General features: G+C 41.3%; 1 protein-coding gene across 1 annotated transcript; it reads right to left on the bottom strand.

Moving 5' to 3' along the window:
- Positions 1–4,564: 4,564 nt before the first annotated feature.
- Positions 4,565–20,041, bottom strand: SMIM13 (small integral membrane protein 13). The gene is made up of 2 exons (XM_082664375.1): positions 19,941–20,041; positions 4,565–8,814 (listed from the first exon to the last, which is right to left on the bottom strand). The coding sequence occupies exons 1-2, from the start codon at positions 20,014–20,016 to the stop codon at positions 8,627–8,629; spliced, it is 264 nt and encodes an 87-aa protein (XP_082520501.1). The 5' UTR covers positions 20,017–20,041; the 3' UTR covers positions 4,565–8,626.
- Between the last annotated feature and the right edge of the window lie 659 nt (positions 20,042–20,700).

Raw genomic sequence — 20,700 nt, 5'->3', positions numbered from 1 at the left:
GAAAGTAGAGAAGGCTCCAAGAGCTATTTCAGAAGTCAAGTCAACCAGACTTGATGTGTTGAATAAGGGACCCGAAAGACCGGTCAAGAGGGACTTCCCTGGTGGTCCAGCAGCTAAGACTCCACGCTTCCAATGCAGGGGGCGAGGGCTCGATCCCTGGTGGGGGAACTAAGATCCACATGCCACAGGGCACAGCCAAAAAGTAAAAGAAACAAACAAAAAAGAAAGGTCAACAGTGACACCTAGTTTGTCAACTTTACAACGGTCAACAGGCAGGCTGGTATGACCCCCGTATCAGAAGCGGTTGCAGATGCTGGGTGAGACCAGTGTTTAAGACAACCAAGAGGGGATACCGAGAAGATCACTGACTCAAGAGACAGGAATGTGGCTCTACTGGTCAAGAGGTGGCAGCTGAGGACACAAACAGGGCTGCCCGAGGAGACAGGAAGGAAAAGGGGGTGAGAACCTAACCCCGAGGAACTCTGACATTTCACTGCAGGATACGCCGGAAATGAGAGGAAGGATTAAAACCAGTAAAGCCAGAATTTAGTATCATTAAAGCCAAAGGAGAAGAAGGTTTCAAGGAGCAAGGAAGAGATGAGCAACCACACGAATGCTGTTGGGAAGTCAGGCAAAGCTGAGGGCTGGAAAATGTCCTTCAGATGTTGCGCCAGGGTCATGGAGACACCTACTCAGAGAAGTCTGGTGTGACGTGGCAAGGCAGGGGCCACTGGCAGCTGAGGGGACCAGAGCAGGCGGGACCTTTCCTTCTTTCAAGATAGAATATATTTACTGAATACGTTTAGATGTTGGAGAGAGCGATCCAGATGACAGAGAGCAATTGAGTGTACAGAAGAAATAACTGACAGTGTTAACTTGCTGAAAAGGTAGAACGGGATCCAAAGCACAGGAGAAATTCGTTTCAGAGAGCAGAGGGGTCTGTCCTCTAATGAAGGAGGGAAGGAGAGGGTCGGAAGAGATATAGACAGATATATGAAGGCTCCGTGGAAGGGTAAGGAGATTCCAGGCTGAGGCTTCAATTTGCTCTGTGACATGAGATGCACAGTCCCCGCCTGGGTGGGGTACCTAATCAAGAACAGAGGATTAGTATCTTGTATGCTCACATATTTTCTCACCAGATGACTTCTGTCTAACCCAAATGGTTCCCAAACCTGCTTACTTCAGTTGTCTCTGATATCGCAATTACATAATGAAATGTCACAACTAAATATGAGTGTGAGTAAAGGGTTGCTGTTTCTATGAAAACTTAGTTGAATGTTTCGGAAAAATTTGATAAAGACAAAATGCAAAAAATCCTGTCCATCTAGGGACAAGCAAGGCAACTGTCAAAGACAGAAAAACACTACAGTAAAAATCTTTGCTCTGCAAGACTCTGTTCTCGTTCCGGTTTTAAGAGAACAAAACTGGAGATCGCCAAATTATAAGTCTGGCTTTTGCAAAGAAAATGAGATTGAACTCAATGGATCTATATTCAGTGATAAAAAGCCTAGGCCTTACCTCAAAAGACTGTCGGATGAACATATGTGTTTTTGTGATTCTCACCATTTCAACTCTTCTCAGTGAACCGAAACCAACCCCTGGACCAAGCCGTCATTAGGAGGCTGCCTTGGTTACAAAGGTAAGAAGTAAGGAAAGGCGGGTGGGAGTGAAGCTATGGGTTGCTTACTATATATTAAGAAGTGTGGGGACTTCCCTGGTGGCACAGTGGTTAAGAGTCTGCCTGCCAATGCAGGGGACACGGGTTCGAGCCCTGGTCCGGGAAGATCCCACATGCCGCGGAGCAACTAAGCTCATGCGCCACAACTACTGAGCCTGTGCTCTAGAGCCCACAAGCCACAACTACTGAGCCCACGAGCCACAACTACTGAGCCCTCGAGCCACAACTACTGAAGTCCGCGCACCTAGAGCCCGTGCTCCGCAACAAGAGAAGCCACCACAATGAGAAGCCCGCACACCGCAATGAAGAGTAGCCCCTGCTCGCCGCAACTAGAGAAAGCCCGCGCGCAGCAACAAAGACCCAACGCAGCCAAAAATAAATAAATAAAATTAAAAAAAATTTTTTTTTTTAAAAGAAGTGTGCTCAACAGGTGTTTTTAAAAATTTACTCCTTACAACAGCCCTGCACGTTCTCATTCTCACTCAGCAGACCAGGCAACAGAGAGGTTAAATAAATTGCCAACTATCAAGTTACAGCATCTGGGTAGGAACTCAGTTCTGACCTGTATCCTCTGGGTGGCCATTTCCATTGGTCTTCCATGCACCTGGACGTATCCCCTCTAACATGCTCCACCCATGCCCTGCATCAGCCCTCCACCAATGATTCATCCTTGCCCTTCACCTTCCATAGCTAATCAATCACCAAACCCTGTCCAACTGACTCCCGTCAATATCTATTCCATTTGCCCCCACTGTCACCTTGCAGAAATTTCACATCTTCTTTTGCACAGACTTCTGCCAGAACTAGGTTACCCCAATTTCTTAATAATCAGATCTGAGCGGCATCATTCTTTAATATGTATCAGTTTAACACTTGCTCTTTCTGCAAGCTCTTTCTTCATTGGCCTCAAGCACATTGCCTTCCAGGTATATTCCTGGTTCTCCGCAGTCCTTCTCAATGTCCTTGGTGGCCTCTTTTTCTTTTACCAGCCTCTGAAATATTGATGCTCCCTAGGGGCCATTCCTTGGGTCTCTCCTTATTCTGGCTTATTCCCTGGCAGATCCTATTTTTGCCAACAGCTTCAACTGCATTCACACGCTGATGATCACTGATGGCCCTCCTACCATTTTCACAACTGTTTAGTATTTCTGTCCACCCAGTGGCCTGTAAGCACCTCAAATACAAATATGTATGCCCCAAACTGGACTCTCATCTTCCATGTCCCTTCAACCAGCCTCAAGCCTACTTCTTCCATACACTTCCCTCAGCGTTGTCCATCTCAAATGTTGAAATCATCCTTCACTTCTCCGTCACTTGCCTTCACAACCCAGTCTCAAGCCCTGTGGATTCTTCATGTCCTCAAACTTCCCATGGCTGTCACTCCTTTCAAGCCTGCCACTAGCTTTCTATCACCCTGTTTCCATTGTGTCTCCAAAGGAGACCTCCTCGGGGCAGTCAGCATGAGCTTCCTAAGCCATCTGTACTTTGTCCAGGTGCCTGCAAGAACAGCCAGCACTTAGTACGTTAAACAAAGCCGTTGACATTGCATACAAGATCTTTGATGACCTAGATCTTTCCTACTTCTCCAGTTTCAAAACGTTGCACCCCATAATCACTCTCCATTCCAGGAATAATCAACTACCTACGGTTCTCCAAACAAGGCATCTTCCCTCAACTCTGACTTGGCACCTGCCCTTTCTCCTGTCCAGAACCCTGGAGAACTCCTACTCCGCCCTAAGATTCTTAGAGAAGCTTTTGTTGTCCTCAACTCCTTTCTCCTCCCCCATCCCCAGCCAAGTTCTCCATAAACAGCATCATTTTTATAACCAAAGTACTTAATTGTATGTAACAATCACGTGCTGGCTTGGAGAGGTGCCGGGGGACAGGATGAAGAGAAAGCATTCTCACAGCTCCTCTTTCATTTTCAGGAAACTCCTTCCTCCTTTTAAGGGCCACCTGACATCCCCGACCTTAAGGTCAGTCCTCCAAGTCCCCGACCTGGTCCTCCAGGTCATGGTCGTCTTCTCCATCCCAACTCCAGCCACGATGCAGAACTATTAGTGGCCATGATGACAATGCACATGACACCCTAGAACGTGTCACAGTTCTGATTCCCCTTTGCTACGGTTGCTTCACCTCTAAAGTCCTAATCTCCACCCCAAACTTCCTATTCTATCCACTATATACATTACGGCACATGCATTTTATTATCTTCGGTCTCTATTCCTTTCCATTCGCCCCATTTATCAGTGCCTTACTGATCCGACTTCTCTCGCAACCCAGCCCAAACCCCACGGCCAGTCTCCGGCAATCTCAAGTGACCGTGCCCTTTGGACACTCCTACCTGACAAAGCCTGACCCTGACACGGTCCACTTTTTCCATTCTACATTCTTGGCAGCCGAGCACTGCAGAAGAAAAATCAGTACTTGGCACTCAGCCACTGCAATTCATGGTTTCCTATTGCAAATGGGTTCCAAGGCATCCCTCCATCTTTTCACTTGGCTTTGGTCCATTCCCTCACTCAGTCTTCCTGGTGGTTAATACTAACAAAATGTGAGACATGATCTATGGTAAACAGATTTGCAAAACAATCTTGAAGGTACTGGATAAAGCGTGAGAAGAAAAAAGGCTAAACTTGAAGTGTAAATGAGCTCTAATGCTACGTGCCCTTAGGTTCCAAGTCAACTACTTTCATGGCACTAGGAATACTACTGAGATGTTGTCTTAATTCTTATAGATGTTTAGAGTTTGACAAAGGAGGTGAAGGGTGAACCACTGGTAAAAGTGGCTCGTTTCCAATCCCTCATGTCCAAGGTACCCTTCATGGTTCTTATTCTTTATCAATGAAACAAACACAACTTCTGTTTTCATTTTAATTTATTCTGTGTAAAGTGAAGCATCATACAAACCACAGAAGCTTTAGATATAGTGTTGACCAGTTCTAAAACAGTGAATAATCGTTTACACAGACTCATCTCTAATTTTACATCTCGTTATACAAAGGTACTATTAACACACACAGTTCTAATTCCTTATAAACCTATTTGTCAAGCAGCAAGATGACAATATATCATAGCATAGCACAGAATGTTTCCTCTAAGAAACCAGAGCAGCAGTATTTGGTGAATGGTTATGCATAGAACTGACTTAGAGGGGTAAACACTGGTCATAAAACGGGCGACACATGTATAGTAACAAATGCAAAATGCAACTTTTTAAATTAATATAAGATAAAATGTTACTCTTTATGCTTTAAGTTAAAAACTATAGAATACTTTAAAGGCAGACAATAATCCTAGACTCCATAACAAAATACTATTCCATTAATTGCTTAAGGATCCATAACCTCTGAGTACTGCTCATTGGCTTTTTAAAGTCAACCTGAAATATAAAAGCACTTGAAGTTTACCAGTCAAAAGCTAAAGTTACATTGGTTACATGTCACATTAAAACATACCTTTTAAGAAAAACTGACTTTAAAAAATACTGCATTGTTGACTTAAAATAATTTCAAAAACTGTTGCTCTTAAAAGTAAAAATGCACTACTTTCAAACCTTTCAACACAGTTTGGTTTAAAATGCCCTATTTTGTGAATCCGTTACTTAACATATTCCCAACTTTCAGCAAAATAACAGTTCGAAGTTGTTTTTAAATCTGATAACACCTGAAGAAATGGGTCAGCATGTCTATAAATTGGCTATCCACCACAAAATGACGTATTTATGTTTCCACCATGAAAACATCACTACAAAAATCCACTGGATGAATTCTATTTTTAGCTTTATGTAAATATTAAAAACCTTATTTAACAATGTCACACAAATATTTAGCGTTTTTTGGCCTTGAAATCAGAGCAATGCTACCAATAAATTTGATACAGGCAATCTTCACAAAAGTTTCAGAAGCAAAAGAAGAAAAAGATTTGGAAATGGTTGGTTGGGAAGGAAAAGCACCCACCAGAATCCTCATTTTAGAATTAATCCTCAAACGATGACGTCCTTGTTCGCCATCACTGTTTGTGAGGATTCAAACGAGACTAATACTTGTGTCTTTAATGCTCAGGACCCTCTAAACTTTAAAACTGACCACAGGCTACTCCGTCTCCTACTAAGAAACTGAAAACGCACTTACGATGAGTTCTGTAAGTTCAGCTACAAAAGCACTAAAACAGGAAAAAGAACAAAAACACTATATCACACAAATATTTCTGTGTTAACAACTATTTCTCCTGCCTCTCTCAGTGGCCTTAGAAATATGTACTATGGCGAGTGTACTGGGGGGAAAAAAACGTTTTAAACAAAGGAATTCGTTTGTAGAATTCTCATATTGGCAGCAGTGATTTCACTTTCCTAAGAGTTAAAACACGGTAGAGTGTGAGCTATTAATATGCTTTGGTTATATTTCCCAAGCAAGTTAAGCAGAACATTTCACACAATTCTATTTTTAAAAGACATCCATAAAAGCATAAATATTAATAAATAATACCAACATGTACATCTTTCAGGGATTAATTTGTGGATGACCCTTGCAGATTTTAGGGGTTATATCGGCCATCATTCTTAATACTGACACAAGAGGAAGTTTACCAGCTACTTAAAGTGTGTCAGCAACCATTACCTAAACCTAAGGTACCCATACAAAGCGGAATCCACAGCTCCAAATATCAGACTGCAAAAGATCTAATTCAAATATCCTCCCAGCACCAAGAAGCATTAACGTTCTTTCTAACTGATGAGCATTTTAATGTGATATTTAGCTAGTATGAAGCATTCAAATTAATGCTTGAAACTTGTGTCACTGTTTTGTTAATCAATATAGTCACATAAAAACAGAAAACTGCATCCACTAAGGAAATAAAGACAAAGACTGTGCCCCACTCTCAGCTGCTAGGGACCTCTCCTTAGCAAATACTTAAAAGTAAAGTTATACTCTGTAAATTCCCTTTTAGTACATCCAAAGGGCTACAATGACAGCAGAGGTGTTCACCACCTTAGGGCAGAGCAGATGAACTGTTAATAAACAAACGAAACTATCAGCATGAAGTATGAGGTATCAAACAAAATTACACACCATCATAAAATAGAGGTGATATTCTGTAATGACTAGTTCTTGAGAAACAAAGGTTTAAAACGTAAAAAGAACTTGGATTAATAAAATAACTTGGCTTCGCACTTCATGCTTGTATAAAGCAGGCAGCACTGAACAGGAAGGTTCTTTAATCCACATCTCCCTTTCCCAGGCAACAGGCAGTCCAAAGTTCAGTGAAGACAAACGTGGGAACCTGGCAAGAATCATTTTACAGTAAAGCAGGCATTTTCACCCACTCTCTATTTTTTCCTCAATACCCAGTACCTCTGAGGTCTTGTCACTGAATTGCTGTTTGTGAAGAAGCATTTTCTCCACAACACATGCCTTGAGCATGAAGTCCTCCCATACAAAAGGAGTAACTAATCCTACTCTTCCTAAAGTAGAGGATAGGGCCTAGATTCCCAAGTTACTAGTCTAAAATCTTGAATAGGGTGCTCCAAAATGTATCTCACAGAGGATAACTATTTTAACAACATTCTAAGAGTCAGAATTAAGGTCCCCAATAAATAATTGCTATCCTAGAAAGAAAAATAAATTTACAGACTACTTTTTTTCCTAACCTAAGATGCCATCAGTTGTAAGACGCACCACATGTATCACTAAGAAAACACATAGGCAATTAAACTATGACACAATGCTTGTGTATCCTGTAGAATGTCTACTTTTTTAATTTACTCAAACAGCTTTTAGAGTTAAAACAGATCTTTATCGCGTCAATCTTGTGCATACGTAAAGAAAGTGTATGATGAAATAAGTTGGTTAAGTTATGACTATAACTTCATAGCCTTGAGTCTAACTCCTCTGAATCACTCAAATCACAGCCATCAGTGTCTGCATTCTCCCAGACCACAGCACCCTTGGCATCATCAAGAGTGCCGGCAATGCAGCATCTCTTAATACAGCACTCCAGCACTGCCTGCGGTTTAATATCAGCAGGAAGCGCTGGACAAAATGATGTTTGACGCCTTAACGAAGTCCTGCTCGATGCATGAATCGATCACACCAGCCTCTTGTTGCTTTGAATTTTGTTTCATCTATTCCAAGGGTTTTGGCAATTTCTCCTGCCTTCAGCTGCATCGCCTGGCGTGTGACAGGCAGTCCTTTTGCACGTGTCTCACTGACAAAATGTAGCACAGCTTCGTCTACTTGTGGGTATCTTCCTTTCTTAGGTCCCGTAAAGCATTTTGTTGTTGCTTTACAAGAAAATATGGAATTTCGGTCATTCCTCCAGCGACGGATATTTGCTTCACTAATATCGAACGTACACCCTGCTGCTCTGTTTCCATGCTTTTCTGCATACACGATAACTTTTCGTTTCAATGCCGAATCATAGTGTAATCTTTTTGAAGACATTTTTAAAAGCCAATTAAACCTGACACATTTGATACCAACAACAGGACAAACCTTAAGTCCACACAGGCACAGGCGAGGATAATTGCACCATGACTACTGCCTGGTTGACAGTAATCATAAAATGCATCCCGATTTCAGACAAGGTATAATGTGGGGGAAAAAAAAGTACAACATAGAACTAATATTAATAAAATATGGTTTTTCAAGCCTGTAATATTTACCAGATTAACACCAGTGCAAGAAGATAAGCCCAAGAGTCAAAGAATAAGTATATATGTAGAAGTATATAAGCAAAAATTATCTTTACGATGAAATCTGCAATGGTCCAATTTGGTTGTAATTCCCTTTATTTTCATATGGCTTACATGTAAATCTTTTTTTGAATTGGACTTAAGATCCAAGAATGAATGTTCTTCAATCTTTTAGCAGATTGCAAAGCCAAGTCATTACAGAGAGAGACTCCCAGTGTCCTTTGTCATTCACTATCAGAGGACCACGGCTCAGGTCAGTGGCCTTCATCAACAGGTACCCTCCTTTGGCGAGCAGATCTGATCCTGTGTGGAGATGATGAAGCATCTTCTTCTGTTTCAGACCCTGAAGGTTCATGATCTCCCTCCTGAGATCCTGTGTCTCCCACCAGTTCCCGAAGAAACTTGAATTTTGATAAAAAAAGATGCCAAACAAAATACCAACCTAAAGAGAGATAAAAACATTAAGAGAAATTATGACACACAGTATTATCAGTTGGGAACATTTCAGTTAATTGTGTGTGGGGTGTGTGTGTTACGAAATAGTATGTGTAATTTAAACGTATATGTGATTACAATTTATATAACAAACATTTATCAAGCATTTACTATGGACACGGCATAAAGAAAAACTCTGGGATTCTACAGAATGGCAAAAACAGTTTCTGCCTTTATGGAATTGAGAATTCAAGCTTGGTCCATCTACATTCAATTTATAATGAGATTATGATACCTAAGTAGAGTGTTTATTGTATTAAACTCAACTTTTTGAGAGCATTTTTCTGGGGAAGAAAGAATACACCTCGCTATTTACCTGGACATTCACACCTCAATGCCAGTATTTACTAAAAACAAGTATGCTTCAATCAGAAAGCAAGACAGTAAGTGGCAGGATTTACTAAATCACCTGCACTTTGGTAAAAACTTCTCAGGACCAAACTATTCAGGAAGTTTCTAGAAATAATAAACTTTCACATAAAATTAATAAATTTTCTTTAATTACACAATGGAAGATGAAAAGCCAGAGCACCAGTATCTTAAATTCAAGATTTTAAAAAATACAGTGTTTTCATGTCAAAGCCATTAAAAAGTCTGAATAACTCTCCTAAAAAAAAAAAAATTACTAACCAAGTTTTACTTGTTTTTGCAAGGAGTTTTAAGTTTTAGACGTCCACTAATATAGAACTAACAGTCAATAAAGGAGAACACAGGAGATAAAACTCCTGAAGCCATGACTGGTTGCTCTGAAATGTTAAAGAGTACTTCATAAACAAAACTAACCACTGCTAACAGTTTTCCATGCTAGCGTGTATTCTCAATGCCTTCTACTTTAAAACTCTCTAGTTTCATAGAAAAGCAATGGACCATAGCATATTCTGATGACTAGCATTTTATGGAGACAAAATCCAACCAGCTTTTCTACTCCAGCATTACAAAGGCCGAGATGAATGGCCACTTAAGGAAGTTTCTAATTTTACTTGTTTCTTTCTTATAATCTCTGGGGGGAAAGATGAACATAAAATCCTTGGTACTAAAAACCTAACCTCAGAGATTTAACCCTTTTCTCAAGTTTTTGACTTCCTTTAAGCTTGAGTGCTGAGTGCTAACTGAACCACACCACAAATATATTTTAGTCAACTGTGTGAGGAAAGCACCTAACTCTATAAAACAGTATTTTAACGATACTCCAAATCAGCAAGCTCTCTCTTCACTCAAAATTCTTTGTAAAAATAGGCACAGCGAGGTAGAGGGAAGAGCACTGGAGGGGTCAGGGGGCCCAGGCCTGACAGAAGACTGATAAAGCCACTGTGAGGAATAAATAAATAAAGGGCTTAGGTGCCTAGGTCCACATTTGGTAAACTGCTCAATCGACAGGAGCTGTGGCTGTCCCTGGGCAGTGGGATCTGGGGTGACTTCTCCTTTGTTGTTGATTACCTTTTTTATTGAGATACAGTTCACCTATCATAAAATTCATCATTTTAAAATGTACAAGTCAATGGTTTTTAGGATATTAACAAGGTTGTGCCGCCATCACCATTATCAAACTCTAAAACATTTTCATCGACCCCCAAAGAAACCCCATACCCATTAGCAGTCCCCTCCCCAGTTCCTCCCTCCCCAGCCCCTGGGAACCATTAATGTACTCTCCTGTCTCTGGATTTGTGTATTCGGAGCGTGGCATACAGACGGAATCACAGTACATGGTCTCGTGTGCCTGGCTTCTTACACTTAGCATATATTTTCAAGGTTCATCAAACACGTTGTTGCAGGTATCACATTATTCCTTTTTATTGTTGAATAATATTCCATTGTAAAGACACATCACATTTAGTTTTAACCATTTACCAATTAACAGACCCGGGCAGTTTCCACTTTTTGGCTGCAATGACCAACTGCACAAGTTTTTGCACTGACATGTTTTCATTTCTCTTGGGTATACAACAGACCTTCGAACAAGACAGGGGTTAGACCCTCCCCACAGCTGAAAATCCACCTGAAACTTTACAATCCACCCTCCATATCCACAGTTCCACATCCAAGGATTCAACCTCAGATCATGCAGTGGACTGCAGTGTGTCTTTAGTGAAAGAAATCCGCATGTTAAGTGGACCCACACAGTTCAAACCCATGTTGTTCCATGGTCCACTATACCTAGGGGTAGAATTGCTGCGTCATATGGTAACTTATGCGTAACCATTTGTGAAATTGCTAGTCTTGTCCAAAGCAGCTGTGCCATTTTACACTCCCATCAGCATGGTAAGAGGTTCTCAACTTCTCTACATCCTCACCAAGACTTTTCATTGCCCGCCTTTTTTATTACAGTCATCCTAGTGGGTGTGAAGTGGTTTATCATTGTGGCTTTTATTATGGCATTTCCCTAATGACTAAATATGTTAAACATCATTTTCTTGTGTTTATTGGCAATCTGTAAATCTTCTTTGGAGAAATGTCTATTAAATTCCTCTGCCTACTTTTTAATCAGGTTGTTTGTCTCTTTAAGTTGTAAGGGTTCTTTATATATTCTTGATACCAGACACTTATCAGATATATGATCTGCAAAACATTTTTTTCCCATTCTGTGGGCTGTCTTTTCACTGTCTTGATAATGTTCTTTGAAGTACAATAGTTTTTAATTATGATGGAGCCTAATTTATCATTTATTCTTTGAGGAAATCCAATTTATCTTGTTTTCTTTTGTTGCTTGTGCTTTTGGTGTCATATCTAGGGAACCGCTGACTAACCCAAAATTATGAAGATGTATGCCTATGCGTGCTTCTAAGAGTTTTAGTTTTAGCTGTTACACTAGGTCTTTGATCGATTTTGGTTAACTTTGGTGTGAGAGAGAGATCCAAATTAATCCTTTTGCACGTGGATACCAAGCTGTTCCAGAACTCTTTGTTGAAAAGATTGTTCTTCCCTCCATTAAATTGTCTTGGTATCTTTGTCAAAAATCAAATGATCGGGCTTCCCTGGTGGCGCAGTGGTTGAGAGTCCGCCTGCCGATGCAGGGGACACAGGTTCGTGCCCCGGTCCGGGAAGATCCCACATGCCGCGGAGCGGCTGGGCCCGTGAGCCATGGCCGCTGAGCCTGCGCATCCGGAGCCTGTGCTCCGCAACGTGAGAGGCCACAACAGTGAGAGGCCCACCGTACCGGGGTGGAAAAAAAAAAAGTACAGCTCCTACAATTCCTCCCACCCAAACCTGATATGCAGACACGAGAAACTCCTTACCTACTCTTATTCTGTGGGGCGTGGGTCTTATACCTTATCCTGAGATTGTAAGAGAAAAATGGGAGGGAGGGACAGAGGAATAGCAGAAAGGAGGGGGTGGAGGGGGCAGGGAGAAGGACTGTCCACAATTATATGTACTTAGTCAAAAATTTACACTAATTGTTAAAACAAGTATTGCAGTTTTTCATAGTTTAAAAGGCAAGTCTGTGAGTCAGAAAAACTGGCCGGCAACAAAGGGTGTGTGTCCTGGGATAAGCAAATAAGCACTCAACTTGTGTGTGCCAGTAACTAAGCATTAGTTCACAGGACGGATCTCATGAAACATACCGTATATTGTTTTTCTATGCAAGATAAATGTGCTGGCAGCAGAAGGGTAGCAATGGCAGATGAACTTGAACGACGGACCATCACTGTCAACACACCACAAACCCAGGGGACAGTAGTAATCACAGAGTTCTCAGTTCATGAAATGCTTTACATTCGACATCTCATTTAATCCTCTCATTAGCCCTCTGAATTAGTGAGACTAGGAATCATTATCCCCATTTTCTAGATAAGAAATCGAAGGCTCAAAGTGACTCATAACCATTGAAAAGGGCTAGCTGGGCAAAACAGCAATGAATTCAATAAGTGTATCAAATTTCTCATATTTTCATAGTGAAAGTATGGCTAAAACACAAAACACTAATTAGGGAATGAGAATATGATTTCCTACCCAAGATCTTTTTAGTTCAAAAAGCCCAGGTGCAGTAGAACAAAAAATTCTTATCTTTGTGGAATCATTCCTCCCATGGAGTTAATCCCACCTTCATGATGATATCTAAGTGGTTAACTGACTGGCTCAATACCGATCTTGATTTGTATAAAGCTCTTTTCCACCTTCAATCCTATAACCTTATTTTCCGTTTACACAGAAGGCAGCTAAGGTTCACTGCTAAGTAATATGTCCAAGGCCAAGACACAGGCAAAGTGAAAACAGAATCATGCTCTCCAACCCTTCCCACCAAGCTCCCTCTACTGCACATCCTTCTGTAAAGACACACTGGGCGGCCCCAGCAGACAAGCCCCCGGAGAAACCATCACTGACCCAACACAACGTGGAACCGAAATACCTCCACACCCAAAACCCTGTTACCCAGTAAATGGAAGACAGATTTAAAGTTCCCTTTAAAACCTCTCCTCTTTTTATTTTCCTCTCCTTCCAGTGATCACAACACTCCCATAGATCCAAATATTACCCCTATTATAGAGGATGACCAAATTTTTCATCCATACTTTCTACCTTTCTTAAACCCCAGGAAGGAATCTCTACCTCTGGCTTGAAGACATCTTTAAAAAGTATACTCGTTCAACAGCTCCTTCTCCGGATGTTCACATTTCTGTAATGGGTGTTGTATCCTTTCCCCATCTCTCAGGTGGGAAAGAGCGTATTTCAGCCCTACCCTGCTTTACTTCAGTGCTATAGATTCTACCTTAATAAACCCTCTCCCATCTGTTTCCTTCGTTATATTCCTAGTGCCATTCTCTATCCTACGTCAAATCCTTATTATCTGTCAACTGGATTACCACCACAACTTCTTATAACTCAGAGGCACACTGGAGCCACACTGCTTGGCCATGAATCCTAACTCAACAGCTCACTCGAAATTTGGGCAAGTTAACCTCTATGTGCCTCAGTTTCCTCATCTATAAAATAGAGACAACAGCACCCACTTTCAGAGTCAATGTGGTAATAAAAAGAATTAATGTGTGGAACCTAAAAAGAATGCCCGCACATAATAAACACTCATCAAATGTTATCCATTGTTACCATCTCTTAGGCTCCAATCTCTTCCTCTCCAGGGCAAACTCCACAGACAAGACGTTACTACCACTGCCACTGAGCTTTTTAAGCATCATGAACACATAATTTTTGCGTCTTTCTACTGTACTATCTCTTCAGTAGAGTACTCTCTTGGGTGGCTGCTTTAGCATTTCATGCTCACTTCCATCCTTCATTGTCTTAATAACTAACTGTCATCCCCCCAAGACATGAGTTTCTTAAGGAAAGAAAATTTATGGTTTATCTATGGTTTCCACTATGTCCTCTATGTCTTAGAAGAGTATCTGGCACAGAGTAGGTAGTCCAAACAAACCATTCAACTTCCATCCTCCAACCCCAACCCCCAACACACACCAAAAGTACCATAAATTTAAGTGGTTAATGACTTTCACCAATTGATCCATTTCAGAGCTCTTAAGATTTCTACTATGTAACAGAGTAGCTGATAAAAAGACCTGCTGAACGATGTTATTGACAACATTGATATTGAACAAGGTTATCAACCAAGTTGACCTGACATGTACAGAACATTCCACTCAGTAACAGCAGAATAAACATTCTTTTCAAGTATAGGCAGAACATCCACCAAAACAGACCATTAATTCGTCTCATTAAGTGTAAACCTTCCTAAACTTGATACACTTTTCTCACCATAACAAAATTAAACTAGAAAATGATATATGGGGGGAAAATGTCCTAAATAAGTCATGGTTCAAAAGAGAAATCACAAGTGAAACTAAAAAATATTTTGAACCAAATAAAGTTTTTTTTAAAAAAATCAAAAGTAATACCTGGAAAGAAATTTATATCATCAAATAGCTATTTTTTTTAATAAGAAGGGTCTAAAATCAATAATCTAAGCTTCCACCATAAGAAACTAGAAGAAGTGCAAACTAAAATCAAAATAAGTAGAAGAAACTAAAGATATAAGCATTAAGTCAATGAAATAAAATATGGACAAGTAAAGAAATTAAAAAATCAATAAAACCAAAAACCAGATTCTTTGAGATCAATAAAATTTATAAACCTCTAGCCAGAGTGATAAACAAGAGAAAAGAACACAAACAATATCAAGAATGAAAGAGAAGACATCACCACAGATCCTACAGATATTAAACGATAATGAGAGAACATTAATTCAGATTAAATAGACATAGTGCTTGAAAGACACAAACTACTACAAAAGCTCACTCAAGAAGAAACAAGTAACTGGAATAGCCTAATATTAGCCCAAATGAAAGATACTGAATTGCAGTTAAAAGGTTTCCCCAAAGTCCTGGCCTAAATTAATTCTACCAAACATTTAAGAAAGTATACTAGGGATTACGCTTTATTAATTTTTGGACACTCATGACCTCCATCACAGCACCTGAACATAACAGTTCATTAAGTGTATTTTATTGAGTAATACAAGGGTTATCCACCTTGAGATAGCCTTGGTTTGTACCACATTTAAGACTGTATTTGTAATAGAAATTTAATAATTTATATTGAGGAATCTGTCTTCATTTCTTCTTCAAATGTATGAGGGCCTTCTACATGCTTCTACTCTCTAGGATCCAGGAATAGAGCGGTGAACAAGCCAAAGAAGGTCCCTGTCTTCACTGAGCTTACGCCCTAACTGGGAGAAACAAACACATAAAATACAGTCAGCCCTCTGTACCCATGTGTTCCACATCTTCAGATTCAAACCACCACAGACAAAACTGACAAACATAGACTGAGGAGATGGAAAAAGGTATTCCGTGCAAATGGAAATGGATAAAGACGATGAAGTATATGTATACAATGGAATATTACTCAGCCATAAAAGAGAATGAAATCTTGCCATTTGCGACAACCTGGATGGATCTAGAGGGTATTATGCTAGTGCAGTAAGTCAGAAAGAGAAAGAAAAATACTCCATGATTTCACTTACACATGGAATTTAAAAAACAAAACAACTGAACAAACATAACTAAACAGAAACAGAGTCATAGATACAGAGAACAAACAGGTGGTTGCCATAGGGGAGGAGGTGGGGGAAAGGGTAGGGAAGATTAAGAGGTACAAACTTCAGTTGCAAAATAAATGAGTCACAGGTATGAAATGTACAGAGTGGAGAATAACATCAAGATTTATGTAATAGGGCTTCCCTGGTGGCACAGTGGTTAAGAATCCGCCTGCCAATGCAGGGGACACAGGTTCGAGCCCTGGTCTGGGAAGATACCACATGCCGCAGAGCAACTAAGCCCATGCGCCACAACTACTGAGCCTGTGCTCTAAAGCCCATGAGCCACAACTACTGAGCCCACATGCCACAACTACTGAAGCCCGCGCACCTAGAGCCCGTGCTCCGCAACAAGAGAAGCCACTGTGATAATAAGCCCGTGCACCACAACGAAGAGTAGCCCCCGCTCACCGCAACTAGAGAAAGCCCGTGTTTAATGAAGACCCAACACAGCCAAAAATAATAAATAAATAAATAAAAATAAATCTATAAAAAAACTATAAACAAAAATAAATCTATTAAAAAATATTTACATAATATCTTTGTACAGTGACAGACGTAACTAGACTTTCACGGTAATCACTTTGAAATGTATAGAAATATTAAACCACTATGTCCCGTAACAGGAACTAACAGTGTGGTAGGTCAATTATACTTAAAAACAAACAAACTCAAGAAAATGAGATCAGATTTGTGGTTGATGGAGGAGGGGTGGGATTGGATGACGGTACAAACGTCCAGTTATAAGGAAAGTAAGTACTAGGGATGTAATGTACAACAAGATAAATAAAAGTAACACTGCTGTATGTTCTATATGAAAGTTGTTAAGAAAGTAAGTCCTGAGAGTTCTCATCACCAGAAGAAAAAACTTTTTTTCTATTTCTTTAATCTTGTATCTATATGAAATGATGGATGTTCACTAAACTTACTATGATAATCATTTCATGATGTATGTAAATCAAATTATAATGTTATACACCTTAAATTTATACAGAGCTGTATGTCAATTACATCTCAATAAAACTAGAAGAAAAAAAGACAAAACTGACGCGACTTCCAGATGGAGTTGATATTTATAAGGAAAGGAAAGGGCAAAACCAAGGATGACACCCAAGTCCTTGGCTGCTGACAACATGTGAGGAGGGAGGGAGAAACAGATGGTAGAAATCAAAAGTTCTGTTTTAGATGTGTTTAGTTTGATATGGTTATTAGATCCTCAAGTGGAGATATTGAGAATAAAAGTTTGATGCACGAACCTGGGGTGCAGGAGAAGAATAAGAGCTGTAGATTTAATTTTAGTCATCAGTTACAGTTACTATTTAAATCTTTAGAACTGGGTAAGATGAGTAAGAGAACAGAAGTAAGGCGAAAATAGAAATACTATATATTTGTATTATAACGTAATGTAACATAAAAATACAATAGAAAATAGCATGCATCTCATGGAGTAATGGCAAGTACTAGTCTGTAAAATTTTTATTTCAGAGACAAGAGAGATAATGGGTAGATAGATGTGGATATAACTAATTGATATACGTAATTTATCTATATATACTTACAAATGTACTGGGAGCAATGAAAATTTATTTCCTATCATAGATTGTGATCAAAAAAAGTTAAATTCTAGCGGATGAGAAGCCAGGAAAAGATAAACAATTAACCACTATGGTAGGAAGAACACCATGAAAGTATAGTGTACAAAAGCCAAGAGAAACGCTTCATGGAAGGAATGCTCACCTGTATAGAATGAGTATGAGAGGTTACGTATCAATACAATTACAACTCATAAGGGACCATGGACTTGGTAATATGGAAGCCATTTGTTATGAACCTTGACAAGGGCAGTTTCAGTGAACAGTGGGAGTGGAAAATATTTTTAGAATGAATGAAAAGCAAGAAAGTACAATCAACAGAGACAGGAGAAGGTAGACCTCCCTAAGGAACCTGAAATTTGAAAATCATAATTCACTATGTGAAAGAATCGGTCAGAGTTCTAAAATAAACTAGGTTATGAGTTTCTTGGGGCAGACCCGTGTCATCAATTTTTAATCCCCAATGTAACTATATTTGGAGACAAGGCCTTTAAAAGGTTATTTAAGGGTAAATGAATTTATAAGGGTGGGGCCCTAATCCAATATGACTGGTGTCCTTATTACATAAGATTAGGACATGGACACACACAGATGAAAGTCCCGGAGAAGACCGCCATCTACAAGCCAAGGAGAGAAGCCTCAGAGGAAATCAACCCTGCTGACACAACGATCTTCAACTTCTAGCCTCCAGGCTACAAGGAAATAAATTTCTGCTGTTACACGTCTGTCGTACATCGTTACAACAGGCCTAGCACACTAATACAACACCCTAGTTTCTCTCTCAAATTTGGTGGGATCCTTCCCGCCTCTTCCTAAGCCCCAGGCCCCTCCTAGTCAAAACATGAAGCTATCACATCATTCACTCTCCCAACAAAAAAGTGCTTGGATTACTTCTTAGAGCTCTTAGTCTTGACCATCTCAATCAAAATAAGGCATTCTTTTACTTACCATAGGTCACCTCTCATTCTATAATGTTTTCTGAAACCAAAGGCAGGGTACTTTTAGAAAAATGAGTAAAATTTAAGTCAAATAGCTATTGGGAGCGGAGAGAGCAAGTCTAATGTATGCAGCAATTCGGAATTTTGAGGCCCCAAAGGCAAGTTTGGCAAATATTCTATCTAAGGTGTTGTTACATGGTTTACATGTTACATTCCTATCTCCAGGTAGCTTGCTTCTTCAAGTTAGAAAAGAAAGCATATGTTTACCTCCTTCCTCACATCCAAGCAAATCACATAGATCTGGTTTTCCTTACTTCAAGGATCTTAAACACCTACAATTAGCCCAAAATCCTGACATCACAAGCAGGAAACTGAGAAAGGCTTTCCAATTGTTTTATCATCAGAAAAGAAAGGCTGTAAGTTAGAAGCTTTAACTCTAGTGCCTTAGTAAAAGCAAGAAAATTAAAAATATACATACAGGTATATAAATACAAATACATATACATGTCTATGCACGTATAAAAGCAAGAAAATTAAAAATATACATACTAGTGTATAAATACAAATATATGTCTATACATGTATATGCACGAGTGTCTCCAAACATGGCTGATACTGAGCATTTAGTACATTAATCATGCAATGAATAAGCCCTATAGTATTTTGAATACTGACCAAATTACTGCATCAACCTGAACCCCTACTTCAATAGTGTAATTATCAAAAAATACTCACTGACATCTGGTTCTAAACACTTACCAAATTTTCACAACTGCTCAGCCACTTGGCTAAGAGAGCTGTGGTTATCAGTTACTGTGCGTTAAAAAAAAAACTACAATTGCGCTAATATTACCTTGAGAAAAAAGTTTCACGTCCTCTCGTTCCATGAAGGAAAAAAAAAAATCACACCAAACAAAACAGCACCATTATTACAGAACTAAGAGTTAGGTTACCTGACCCTGGAAGTTTAATATAGCCGGTGTTTCTAAGTCCTGCCGCGTCTCAACATTTCTGCTTGGAATTTAGTTTAAGCCTGAACTCCAAGGAAACAAAAAATGTCACGCGTGCTTCAAACCCAACTCTGTCCCTGCCCCTGGTTAAACGAAGGTACTGAAACCTCGCTTTATCATCAGAGTCAGAACGTGTCAAAAAAGAAAAAGGAGTAATCAAATCACTTCACCTTCGGATACAGGCCAAGGTTAAAATCTAAGCAGACTGCGGTAAGAATGGCCATCCTGCCGGTGAAGCAGGACCTGCTTTAAGCCCGAGTCAAGATGCCCAGCCCTGGATGCTGTTCTTCCCTCTCCTGGATGACAGCGGGCCTGTCGTGGATCAGGGCTCACTCCCGAGAGGTAAGTGAAAAACAGATGATTTGAAGACACTTGCCCACCCAGGCCTTCTTTTTTTCTTTTAAACCAGACAAAACAAGCCAGTCGACCAGACGCAAGCCGGCGTGTGTACCGCGGAGTGTAACTGCCCCGCGCGACTCCTCACTCACCGCACACCATCAGCAGCAGCACGATCAGCAGCGTGGCCACGAACACTAGCAGGGTCAGCCCGACGCTGTGCCACATCTTGGGGTCAGGAGGGCGGCCGGCTCCGGGCGGCTGGGCGGTGGGCGCGGGCGGGCCGGCGGACGGGCGGGCGGCGCGGCCGGGGCTTCAGCGGCCGGCGCCGGGCGCGGCAGGGCGCCGGGGCGGCATGAGCGGAGGACGCCCGGCAGCGCCCCCAGGAGGCGAGGCGGGGAGGGGCGGCGCGGGGGCGGCACCGCGGCCGGCCGGCCGGCAGACCCACGGTCCTTCTCGGTCCGGCCGACTGAGCGCGGGCGGGAGGAGGAACGTGGGGCGCCCCTACCTCCTCATCGCTCCGGGGAACCGGGGACGCGGCGCCCGGAGACCCCGGTGGCAGCCGGATGTGCTTCCATGGCGGACGCCGCGCGCCCGTGGAGGGGACAGAGGGCGCGCACTGGAACGTGCGGCGGCCACCCGGCCCTCGCCGCCGCCCGCCCGAGGGTCCCTCGACCCCCACTGCCCGCAGATAACGTCTCCCTGCGACGTCTGCGGCGCTTACCCGCCCCAGGCCCTCTCCCCCAGCGGCAGCTCATCACCCAGCGCCCCCACCGCTCGCCGCCTCTGCGTCGCGGGGGCTGCTGGGAGTTGAAGTGCAGAGCCCGGTGGAACCTTGAGGAGGGCACACCCAAGGGGACTACAACTCCCAGAATGCACCTCCCACTCAGCTGCTTTGCTTCTCCCTGCCTC

Source organism: Grampus griseus, assembly GCF_964374135.1.
Source record: "Grampus griseus genome assembly, chromosome: 10".
Taxonomy (NCBI): Eukaryota; Metazoa; Chordata; class Mammalia; order Artiodactyla; family Delphinidae; genus Grampus; species Grampus griseus.
The sequence above is the reverse complement of the archived record's forward strand: the minus strand, read 5'-3'. Positions and strand labels throughout refer to the sequence as shown.